This window comes from Enhydra lutris, unplaced genomic scaffold, assembly GCF_002288905.1.
Source record: "Enhydra lutris kenyoni isolate GAN:26980312 unplaced genomic scaffold, ASM228890v2 scaffoldscaffold10, whole genome shotgun sequence".
In the NCBI taxonomy this organism is placed as follows: domain Eukaryota; kingdom Metazoa; phylum Chordata; class Mammalia; order Carnivora; family Mustelidae; genus Enhydra; species Enhydra lutris.
Genome location: NW_019154094.1, coordinates 4463304 through 4476329, shown reverse-complemented (window position 1 = coordinate 4476329; position 13026 = coordinate 4463304). Strand labels below are relative to the sequence as shown.

The window sequence follows — 13026 nt, the reverse complement described above, 5'->3', positions numbered from 1 at the left end:
TGTAAAAAGAAATAAACTGAGGCACAGAGACATTAATTTTCTCAAGGTGATTAGGAAGCAAGAAGGAAAGGCAGGATTCACAGTGAGGTGGCCTGATTCAGGGGCCATCTTCTTAACTGCTCTTTTCTCTGTGGAGGGGCTGGCAAACTTCTTCTGTAAAGGGCCAGATGGTTAATGTTTCCAGCATTGTGGGCCATATGTCCATCACAACAACGTGATTCTGCCCCCTGTATTATGAAAGCAGCCATGGACACTATGTAAACAAATGGGAATGGCTGTGTTCCAATAAAACTTTATTTACAAAATCAGGGAGGGCCAAATCTGGCCCACAGGCCCTAATTTGCCAATCCTCGGTATAGTTTACATCAGTTTTGTGCCATATTTGATCCACCTTATTTGATTATCTTTTCTTCTTTTTTTCATTACTTCCATTTAATCCAGAATTAACCATAACTGAAAAAAGTGGGAACTGGGGCTTAGCGGGGAAAAGAGAAGTGGGTGGTACAGTGGATGTTTTTACAAAGTAGTCTCGGGCAAAATAAAGCAAAGGGAGGTCAAAGACAAAGGGGACAGGACCTGGAAATGCCCTTCTAGATCTCTTGAAGCATGGAGTGGGGGAAAGACCCCAGATCTTTGTGAAAGAGGCTGATGGAGTGAGTCCAGAACATTCCGCTGGGTTCTGGGATGAGGGATAGGCACCGCTGGCCCACATGTACATGGAACCCTGAGGCACAGGTGGAACTGAGTATGTGTCCCCCTTGGAGAAAGCCAGCCCCCAAATATATTGGCCATATAGTTCTACATGGAATGTTTAAGTTCCCCCCCTTGCTCCGGAATGGCGAAGGCAAAAATTAACAGAATTTTCAGAGAAAATGACAATGTAGAATGTGGATGTAGCTCACACCATGGTCAAGAAGATGAGAAGCATCGCAGAAATTTAACAAATGCAACCCTCTCCTTCTTTTTCCTTCCAAATGCAAAGACTCAAGGGATGTTTTGTAACAGCAAAGCATCAAAATGAACAGATGAACAAATACCCAGAACCTTCTTTGGGACTTCTCAGGTAAGAATACAGCACACTAGAACATAAGCGCCAATATATACGATCCTGATCGTGGCTTGGCAGACTGCAATGTTTTGTCTGCTTTGCTGTTTCTCATGCACAGATTAAAACATTTTTTTTTAAGTTTCTGTATGGAAGTATTTGAAGACACCTGTGAATACACACCTCTGCGTCCAACTTTCTGGATGTAGATTCCTCTCGATGGCTGCATTTTCGGCCGGCAGTCCAAAGGCATCCCATCCCATGGGGTTGATCACCTAGCACCCAAAAGAGAAACATGAGCCATGGCGGGTTGCTAACAGCTCTGTCCATATTGTCTTCTGGGCCATAAACAGACATTCTGTCCGACCAACACGTTGTAACCCCTTCTGGATGATTCCAGACTATGCTTCTGAAAGCCAGCTGGTTACTAGGACATATGCAGAGGACAGCATTTAGAAGCTGAGACACCACGGTACCCATAGCCATTATCTGAGTAGACTCTCCTTTATGACTACTCTTTACTTTCTTCTTGTCTGTATTTTCTAAATAAATTGTTTTTCTAAAATTATAGTGTTTTTTTTTTAAATCTCAAAAATACATACATGTGCAAGTGTAGAGGCATTTAAAATGCTCACCTCCTATTACTATCTTCCAATGGAGAAGCTGTGCCGTCCAATATGGTAGCCACTGGCCCCATGTGCTTATATAAATTTAAACTTAAATTAATTAAAATAAAAAAACCATCAGTCCCTCAGTTGCACTAGCCCCCCTTCTAGAGCGCAACAGTCACTTGAATCACTCCCTGTAAGGTATTCCCATTCTCTGAAAGATAAGGAAGCCTACAATCTTAGAGCTCAATAAGGCTTTGGAGGCTGTCCTCCAGCCCTAACCCCCTTCAGTTTCACAGTTTAAGCAACAGCAGCCCAGCTGCAGGACACCAGACGCAATCACCTAGAGCCAGGGAGGGCCAGGAAGGCATTCATTTCCGCAAATGGACAAGTTACAGCTCAGCAGGCAGCTTCTGTCCACCTAACATACATGCTACAAATGGGAACAACGGCTTGAAACGTGCACGGTGGCACCAAGGGACAGCCTTGCTTGTAATCATATAGACAACCTGAGCTTGAGTTCATACACTTTGCCTTGGGACAATGACAAATACTCAGAGGTATTTACCCGCATCACCTCATCACCCGTGCGTATCAAAACAGGCCATTTTCTACTAAAGAAAGAGGTCTTGTTTTCTTTTATAAAAATACTGTTCCCTCTGGTATGTGAAGCAACACATATTCACTATAAATAATTGGGTACACAGGAAAAATATTCAGAAGAAAACAAAACTCGATTGTAATTCTACCAGACATACATAACCAGTTAAATTTGGTAAATTTAAATTTTTAGAGATAGGGACTATATATACACATATAAATATAAATATGTTTATTTATATTTATATTTATCTCTTCTTTCCCACTGCACACCTGGGGTTTTTTTACATCTTTCCGTCTGGCCCAAGGACCCTCCGAGGTGCACTGAAGCATTGGCCATGGCCATCCCGCCTCAGGTCCAAGGCACCCATGATTCGAAGTGTCCCAGACTCGACTTGTCACCCCATCCCAGTCTCCAGATGTGTTCTCCCCCTCGTCCCACTTAACAGGTGGCAAGAAGAGAACAGGGCTGCCTCCCCCAGTGTTTGGAGCCACTTGCCTTAAAGTCACCCTTCTGTTAGGCATGTATTTTTTCTAATGGGTTTGAGCAGTCTGATGGAATCATTCCATCTAAAGCTGAAGACCAGGCACCCGCAATCAGAGCCACTCAGACCCCACTTTGGCGAATGAATGGGAAATGCCCAAAAAGGCTCGCTCTTAGGGAGGCTGTGCGATCTAAGGGGAGGAGTACCAAACCCAAGTCTGCCATTTACTGCCAGCGGGACCCGAAGCACTTGGGTCTCAACTCTTAGTTGTGACTGAAAGCAGCCACCTTGCCTTGCTGGGGATCATATCGCCACGTCAGTGGTGTGCTCAGCATGGCGCCCGGGGCCCCGGTTGGTGGGGTGGGGGGGCGCTGGCCACTGTGGCAGCTGCTGTCATCTGCTACCCCTGGTCCACAGCACCCCCAACATGGAACATCACTGGCTCCTCTGGCAACATTTCAGTCGTGTCACTGGCCAGAGGTATCGCGGTGGCCCTCCGACAGCAGGTAGGGAGAAGCCTTGACCTCAGACACGTCCTGAACGTGGGTTACTCACAACTGTCCACAGCCTGTTGGTGCCAGGCATTGGAAGTTCTTAACCAAACTGGATGGACCATGAGGTTCAAACAACTGGTCATCTACTTGGCTTTCTCTTCCATAAAGAGGGCCCAGCAGGTTTTTTTCCTGCGTAATTAATGACTCACATCAGGTGCTCTGCCTGACAGTGGCCCAGCTGTTCTTATCTCAGGGGGCTGAAGCAGGGGTGGTCCGTGAGCAGGCAGCCACTGTCCTACCTCTGACTGCCCTGGACAAGGACACACCGCCTAGTAGATCGGGCCACATTTGGGGTGGTGGCGAGTCTGACCCACTCAGCTCTGGTTTCTAAAAGGGATACAGGGCTGGTGAGCAAACAGCACTGTGGGGTGCTCCGGCTTGCTACCGCTCTGGAGGGAGGTAGGTTTGCGGTGTCCTGCTGGGAGGCCCTCGGTCTCCAGGCCAAGATGACATGACTCCCAAGCTGTCCCACGTTGTGCCCCACATCCACACCCCTCCTGAGTCCAGACTGAATAGGGTCCCTTCTTTCTCCTTTACTGGATGCTTCTCAGAGCAAAAACACAATACAAGCTTATTTTTAACAAATGTAACAATACAATTTGTGATACATAAAAGCATAAAGCTGACCCTCCCCCCTGCCCTTGCCCCCCATTCTCAGCACTTTGACTTAGCTGGTAACACCGTCCTCTGCAGCCCTCCATGTCTTGCTTCTCGCAAGTGCACATGTACCAATTCACGTACACATACTCCTCCAACTTGACACAGTCCTGCTGGGGGCCGCCCATCACAAAAGCCACCCCTCTGGTTACCTGGGCCTGAACACTGCTCTGGGCTTGTCTGTTGTCTGTAGGGGACGGAGATGGGATGCAACAAAGATCAGGAAGGCAACAACACACTCTTTTCGCTCCTTTCTCCTTGGCCCGGAGGAACAAGGAGATGAGACACAGGCTCCAGGTGACCCCCATCTTCCACCGGGTGGAGGTGTCTGAGAAAACAGAGCCAACAGGGGGACCGAGCCTGGGGGTACTAGCATGCTTCCGGGACCTGGTCCAGGTGCCTACGGGCTTGTTTCTGGAAGCACCACCTTTCATTCTGTGAGCTATGCCAGGGTCTGTAAACACCAACAAACTCCCCCTTTTTGGCTTAAGCTGGTCTGGGCTGGCCTGTAGGGCCTGGTCCCCAAGAATCCTGAATAAAACTAACACCTTTTAGGATACAGTTTTCTCTTCAGCATTGCTCAAGTCATAGGGGGAAAACATCCCCATGTATTAAACTCTTAAGGTTCATAGGTTTTTTTTCTTTTCCTTTAATTTTCAAAAGCTAAAAATAAAGATAGATAGATAGATAAAGCTGCATGTCGGGGATTTGTGCTGGATTACTAGAAAGTTCTGCAGTACTTCCCTGGACTACACGGGAGTGTAACTTCCAGCTGTGCGTGAATTCTCCTAGGGCTGCTTCACTGGCAGAAAAATGTAACTGTTGTGTAACTGCTCCAGGAGAAGGGGGGAAAAAACTTAATTACCACTTGGTTTCTTTGTGGGAGCTGCCAAAACGGCACCAGTTCAACGCTCCTACCTATTAACATTCTGTTAGATGCTGTCCATATTTTCAATACAGAGATGGTCACAAAAACCAGTCTGGATTTACGTAATATTTTTCTATTTTTGTTTTCAGATGAAATTCACATGGAAAGATATTCTTAGCCCGCATGTTACCCAAGCTGTCTATGAAAAATCAAGTTAGAAAATCTTAAAAGCTTCTTAATATGCCATTCTTACCAAAAATCAACCAAAAGGCAAATGCCTGCCCTAGAATACAGACTGCAGGAAGGCCTTTTTGCATCTTGAAGGCAGAACGGTTCTCTCCACCACAGGCCAGATCACTGGAACGAACCATGACCCAAGTTTCTATGGAGCAAGAAAGGGGTCCTATTACTCCTAGACCCAGAGTTTCCAGAGACCCAGAGACCAAGTGCAGGACTCACTCTCGGACTAGCAGAGAATTCACGACTGTCAAGGTGGAACCAAGTGAAGACCTGTAACACGATCATGAAATACCAAAGCCCGTCCCTTTCTCTAAGGCAGCAGGTTCTACCGCTGGTCAAACTGTTACAGCCCATTTACGTAAAAGAGAACACATCAGGTGCCTCCTTTGCCAGCCTCCTTCGCTTCTTGGTCTCTTACACATCATCAACATTGAATACCTCCAATCTAGGTCCTGCATGCCCGCTTTCTTGCCTGTGATTCCTTGTGGCTAAGACTGTCCAAAACATTCACTGGAAGGAACTCCAAACTCTCCTTTTTTGGTTCTCAAATTCCTACACCCTTCTTTCTATCACTGTAACTTGGTTTAACCTTCAATGCTAGGGCCATCCGAGCCCTCTCAGTTCCCTAGGAGTTAACTCTCCTTGGACATGAGTGCTTTCTGTAGAAAAGGAACCCAGAAAAAGACCTAATAGCTCTAACTTGGGAATCTATAACATAAACTTCCGGTGTGTGAAATACCATCATTCCCAGCTGTTCTTCTAACAAATACTCTAAGTATTTACAATTGAGTGAGAAACCAAGATGGACAGCAAAACAACCCCCAAATCCAGAAGAATGGGACAGCGCCACCACCCCTGGACTGAAGGAATAAAGTGGGAGACGGAGGTAACAGAGCTCCAAGGCCAAGATCAAGTATAAAACCTGAAACACACGTGGGTCTGCCCAGATGGAACTGGATCCCTGAAGAAGACACTGACCAGGGCAGAGAGAGAGAAATTCTCTGGCTTCTCCTTTCCTCCTGCACTCAAGTCTTGCCAGAAATTCTTATTGTCCAAAACCAGCTGGAGGCCAGCTGCCACCAGGGCTTGGGAAACGTGGTCTCCGGGGGTCAGTCCTTCTGCTGTACAAGGCAAACCAGTGGGTGGAGCTGACAGCCAACTGGCCGTAGGCCAGCCTGGAACACCAGCAAGACCGTAAACCTACCACAGTCTGAGATATCGAAGGGGGAGTCAGCATCAGCTACGGATGAGGGGCAAACACAGGGATCAGAGACCTGGCAAGTCAGACCAGAGCCGGGCAGAAGGCAAGGTCTGGGAGCTGGGGCGAAGCCAGCCTCTGGTGTGGGCAGAGTCACGTGCCTGTGGCTCACCCTGACAGGGCCTTCTGCTGCCCCCAGAGCTGAGCCATGGGCGTCCCAGGTTTAGCAGGCAGGATAGATGGCAAGCAGACGAGAAGAAAGGGATACAGCAGAGAGCACGGTTACAAATGACAACAGGTAGACAAGGCTCTGAAGGGATATACACCAGTACATGCCAGGGATCACTGCCCAGAAGGGCCTGGTTAGAGGGGAGTGCAGCCTTATCTATGCTGTATTTCTTCTTTTTAAAGGGGGGGATATGGAACGTTACGTACAATTTAAAAATAACATTTTTTAAGAAGGAATAAAAGAACAGGCAAAGATACATACAGTTCTTCCTCCAACACAGGAAATAAGATCAAGTAGAGGTAAGAAAACTTTTCGGGTATAAGGGAAAAAAGTGGGGGCAGCTGGTCGTCTGCCTTCCTGATGGCAAGAGAAACAGCACAATTACTGCTACAAAAGGGCCAACCTATTTCCTAGGAATGACCAGCTTTCTCTCCTTTTCATGATGAAAACAAAAGTTTAGAGTTGAAACCAATGCAGCTTCTAAACCAGAGCAACCATGGTTACTGCTTCTCAAAAAACTATTTTCAGAGAGCATCATGGTTTCTCTGGAGTAGATTCAACGCTTTATTTCCAAGAAATGAGAAATAAAACATTGAATTTTGTTTAGCAAGTGTAATAACCCGCCATTATTATAGACTGAGGATCCAAATCAAGCAACGATTTCAGACTAGAGAACCCAAATGACAGTATCACGGCCCAAAACAGAAGATCTTCCCTGGGAAGGTGGAGAGACATGATAAGCAGATAAATCAGCCAGTTTCTAATCAAGACACTGGACCAGCAATTCATTCTTCCCTTCAAATGGTACAGGAGAGGATAAGCTGTGGAAATCCACTCTCTACTTTTAGAAGCTGCAGAGTGTAAAAAATTTGAAAACTAAATGCCACACTATGCACCCTCTGGGCACTTCATACACACTTGTTGACTGGCTGGCCGGCTAAAAATTGATGAAACATGTATTCTCATCTACTTGCTAAGAGCTCCCCTCGCTTCCTGATATTTAGGGATAATCACATTATGATCACGCAGCAGCCACACACAGAACCTCAATTTACTTCCTCCTCCATAGCAAATAGCAAAAAGGTTGAAGCAGAAAACCCAACTGAGCAGTGCATTTGGCCTGAGACACATGAGTCCAAGCCCAACCCTATGAGGGGGACTGGCCACCCTGATGCTGTCATCATCCTGTTTCTGGCCCAGAGGGTGCCAGGGAGACCAGCCAGGGTGCAAAGTGGGTCATTTTATTTTCCAATCCTTTGTGCATATAACATACGAAGACACAACAAAATCACCATATGTGCCAAGCTTTAAATATGTCATCAGATATTGTATGAGTTTCAGAAGAAGCCAATTGGCAGGGCAGCCTTTTCTGACTCTTAAAAGAGAATAACTGATCTCTGGCTTCAAGAGGCCCCTGCTTCAACATCCAAACATGAGGACTTCTTTATTATTGCTACTATTAATTGGGTTACACTGGGAAATTGTGTTATAGTTTTTCTCATTTATAACCTCACAGGAACCCTGCCACAAATCTGTGAGGTGGGTCAGGCAGGTATCACCACTGCCACTGACTAAAGCCCCTATTTCCTGATCAATTCATCACCCCAAACCACCTGCCTCTCCACTTATAAAGACCACATCTAAGCTGTGTGTGTGTCCGTGGCTAGTCAGCTCTTCATGACATTAGCTTTCCCCAAGAGCGCTGTGGTGATCATGACTTTCAGGACCATCTCCATGACCGAGTACGGGCGTGGAGGGCCACAATGATCCACCCGTACTCTTGTCTCATTTCTCTCCTTTGCACAACTTATTTGTTGCTCTAAGAGGAAACCAAAGTAAAAGCAACCCTGAACTTTCCAATTCATCATTCTCATCAATTCTCAAACCCAAATTACAATCTGTGGTCTGGCTGGGCTCACAGAATTCAAGGACAAACCACAGCCTGGCAGAAGACACTTGCACTGCATTTAACCAACACAGAATCAGTAATCCAGACTGTATAAGGAATTCTATAGAGCAATATGAAAAAGACAAACAACCCAAGAGAAACTTGGCAAATAATGTGAACAAAGCAAACAAAGAAGAAAATTAAATAGGCAATAAACATATGAAAATATCTCAGCTTCACGAGAATATTACTCAGGAAAATGTAAATTAAAAACACAACTGGATGTCATTTCCCATACGACAAATTAGCACAGACTAAAAAGACTAACCTTACGAAGTGCTGTCAAGGATGTAGAGCAGTTACAAATGTCATTCATTGCTGGTGGAAGTAATAATTGCCCTTGAAAAGCAATTTAGAAAGATGTAGTAACACTGAGCTATGTATACTCTATGACCCAGCAATGTCACTTCTCCCACAGGCTAGCCAATCGAGTCCAAGGACATGCATTGGAGCAAAAATCTGAAACAACCTAAAACTATCCATGCAAAAATGGATAATTAACTATTGGCATAATTATAAAAGTACTTATAATGGATGAAATAACTCTAGAGAGAGACATGGTCAGGATAACCCTTGATGGAAAATACGGACTGAAAAAATATGCGGAATACCAAAATATCTTTTATATAAAATTAAAAACACAATACTACATATAAGTGTGTATGTATCCCTAAACAATAGAGTAAAAGCATGAAAACATGAAGGCAAAGGACATAGAGTAACTCCTGAATAATGGTTACTTTGACTTCAAGGATTGGAATTGAACTGTGGAAAGGAACAACTCTTCTCTGCAACATAAAAAAGGGAAAAAAAACAAAAAAGAGCTGAGACTAATAGGATTACATGGTGGTATCTTTTTTTTTTTTTTTTTAAAGATTTTATTTATTCTTCGGAGAGACAGACAGAGACAAAGAGAACAACAGGGTGCAGGGGAGTGGGAGAGGGAGAAGCAGGCACCCCGCTGAGCAGGGAGCCCAATGCGGGGCTTGATCCCAGGACCTTGGAATCATGACCTGAGTTGAAGGCAGATCCTTAACCATTTGAGCCACCCAGGAGCCCCCCTGGCATCTTCTAACAGGATACAGATCTGGGTAGTTATAATAATGCTCTCTGGACTTCTCTGTTGGAAATGTTTCATAATTTTTTAAAGTATCCTGTTTAAACTAAAGGGGATAAATGAGAGTACCCAGGAGAAGTAGACAGGGGAAAAAAAGAGAAGGCAGTCCAGAACAGAACTGGAGGTAAGGTAGAGAAATTCCTTGAAAAATACAACTTAAAACTGACACGGAAGAAAACAGAATATCTAAATAGCCCTATAGCATTAAAGAGATAGACTCTGTCCTTTTAAAACTTCCCACAAACAAAATGGCAGTCCCAGAATGGTGAATGGTATTAAACAATAAGGAAGAAATAATACCAATAATACACAGTGCTTTCAGAAAATAGGAAGGGAACACCTTCTAGTTCGTTTTATGAGGCCAGCATCATCCTGACTGCAAAACCAGACAAAGACGTTAAAGAAATTTCAGAGCAGTATCTCCCATGCATGTAGCGAGATTAACAAATTATATACAGCAATTCATGCATTTAAAAAAAAAAAAAGTACATCATGACCAAATGAAATTTGTCTCAGGAACATGATGTTGGTTTAAAATTTTTTAAAAAACCATTAACATATCACATCAACAGAATAAAAGAGAAGAACTTCATTCCATCTCAATAGATGCAGAAAAGGCATTTCACCAAAATCAACACCAATTCATGAGAAAAACTCTAAGCAAAGTAGGAATACAGGGCAACTTTCTCAATCTGATAAAAGAGTATGCAAAGATGGAGTGGGGCAGGGAAAGTTTGTGGAGTAAACTGGGAGGGAGAGGCCAAGATGCAGAAGTGCCTGGAGAGTGGGGTCTCACTGAGAGCAGAGTGTTTTAAGGAGGAGGAACTGGTCTACCATATTTCATGTTGCTGAGGTTGAGAAAGATGAGGACAGAGGCACATCCACACCCAGGTCACTGATAGCCTTGAAGAGAGCAGAATTGCTCCAAGGCTCACTCTTTTACTTCCCATACTGTTCTTTGTGTAACTTAGAATTATTTCACTCATCTCCACTCAAGAACAAAGCAAACCAGTCAACAAATTAACAAGTTCTAGAAAAATCCAAAGCTTGCTGAATTTCTCTTAGGCCTACTGATTGATTTTTGAACCCAAGACTCTAATATTTCCATTTAATACAATAGAAATCCCAGTGTTAGAATAAAGCTGATACCAATGACTGTATATTGAATGAATGAATGAATGAATGAATACACATGTCAGACCCCACTGTTACTCCAGATTAGATATTCCTTCCTTCTTAGAGTGAGAACCATTGAACCTGACCTGAATCCAACCCCGCTCTACCTCTGGGGACCAGTCCTGACATTGGGAATGGATTTGAAAACAACAGTAAGCTCAAAAGGCTTTGATGTTATTGACAATCACACTGAAATTTCTGTTTCTCTTTTGCCATATCATGGAGTTATACATGGGATGAACTGACTTAAATATGGCTTGTGAGAATTAACAACAATTAATTTCAGCAGAACCTGGAGAACAGCCCAAAAGACAGCGCATCTTCTTAAACAGAACAACTGAAACTTAGAAACAAAGAGAACCCTAGGTGCCTGTTGACCACACGGACTCAGACACCATAAACCAGACAACAGAGAGTGGTGGCTTCGGGCAACCCATCAGGTCATAGGCTAGGTAATATAAATTACAGGCAATGTTTTACAGTTGAGCTGCTTCTGAGGAGGTAACTCCACACAGCGTGCTTCAGGCTGAAGAGAGTGGGATTCATTTATTAACTGATAGTGGCCGACCTCCCAGAGTAAACCAATTCAACGCAAATAATAATTGCAGCTATCACTTATTAAGGGTTATTACCCCAGACACACATGTACTATCTTACCGAACCCACACAACAATCCCACGAGGCAAGAATTACTGTTATCCCTATTTTAAATATGAGGAAAGTGGTGATTCAAAGCCATGAAATGACTTGTGCGGGGTGTCTCTCTCAGCAAGAAGGTGGCAGAATGTGGTTCAAAACTAGGTCATGCAACTCCTGGGTCCAGCCTGACCTTGGACTTCAGTTACTCTAGGAGTCTCCATTTTGTCTCTTGGGCCTGAGTAGCTCGGGGCCTGGAGCTCTGCCTTGAGTTTCCTCTAGAACATTACATCCCATCCAAGGGAATCAGAATCCCACCCACACGCCCTCAACCACCTGCACCTTCTCATAAATGCACAATTTTGCTATAAAAGCTTAATCTTCATCAATTTGCCTGCACTCCCTAACTGTCCAAAATAAGTTGGCGTAAGTAAAAAACCAGAAGATAAATCTAGTCGAAGAATCAGAGTAAGACAAAGAATTATACTCTAGGCAAAGAGCCAATTCACTCCACGCGGTCTCTTTCTAATAAACATCGCAGCAATGACAGAAAGCAATGTCTGGGGAAAATAACATCCGACATAAAACAGGAAGACAAATACCTTTGACTATTAAAGCAGAACACAAATTTCTGCATTTGGTAGTATAAAGTTATTAACTCTTCTAGTGACACAGAGCCATTATAACTTGCCTTCCTTTTTAGGAATACTTCTTGCCAACGTCAGTTCAGCATAAATTTTCAAGCCAATTGTGACAACAGATGCACTTATGTCTCTAAAAGAAAATCTTTACAAAGAGCTAGGAGGTGGCAGATGTCATCTGTATGGGCTCCACCAGGTTAATAACAGCAACAGCCAGCGGGAACACCAGCGAATGTTTTAACCATTGCCTCTCTGGGAGGAAAAGAGCCCAGAGTTGTAGCGTTTGCTGACATCCGTGGTGTAAATACTCCCACCATGGCTGGATTTCAAGCTCCTGGGGGGACTGATGAACTCAGAGTTGGACAGAGATGTGCACAGGGGGCTCTCGGGAGCTGCCGTGAGTAGTATTTACTGGTTACGTACTATGTGCCAGGTATGTGTCAAATGCTTCATCACCGTCCTCTTTGACCCTTGTAGCAGGTCTCAATGGGCGGGTGCTGCTTTATACCCATTTTACAGATGAGGGAAAACTAGGTTTTGAGAGGTTAAGTAACTAGTTAAAGGTCACATAGCTAGTACATGTTAAGAGTGGGCATTTGAGTCCTGGACAATCGGGTTCAGCAGCCCATGTTCTCAAACCTTCTTCCATCCCGCCGCTCTGTAAGTGGTTAAAGAAGATGGTACTGTGTTCATTCCCACCCCATTTTACAGATGATACACTGCTAAAGAGTAAAGGGCAAGCTTAAAGGGGTAACTGGCACTGGAGTGAAGGACACTGGCCCACAATGGCTATGGAAGGTCTTTCTCTTCCTGTTCCAGTAAATTTCACCTTGTCCTTCAAGACCTGCGTCAGATGCTCCTTTAGTGGAGCCTTTCCCAAATGCCTGAGTTATTACTCCCAAGATTATTTTTTTTCTCAAAAAATTTTTACTTTCTCCATTATAAAAAAAAGAATCCATGCTCATTAAAGAATACAGAAAATGTCAAATAGAAAGAGAAAATTCTCTTGGGGCCCCACTTCCTT

At 44.2% G+C, this 13026-nt stretch overlaps 1 protein-coding gene across 4 annotated transcripts in view; it reads right to left on the bottom strand.

Moving 5' to 3' along the window:
* Positions 1 to 13026, bottom strand: part of LOC111144194 (leucyl-tRNA synthetase 2, mitochondrial) — a 149922-nt gene that overhangs the window by 127167 nt on the left and 9729 nt on the right. For all 4 annotated transcript variants that reach the window (XR_002640368.1, XM_022498400.1, XM_022498402.1 and 1 more), the window contains exon 4: positions 1229 to 1320. Coding sequence is in view for 3 of the 4 variants with exons in the window: in XM_022498400.1 (XP_022354108.1) it covers positions 1229 to 1320 (92 nt within the window). In the remaining variant the exon portion in view is untranslated. The remainder of the gene's footprint in view (positions 1 to 1228; positions 1321 to 13026) is intronic.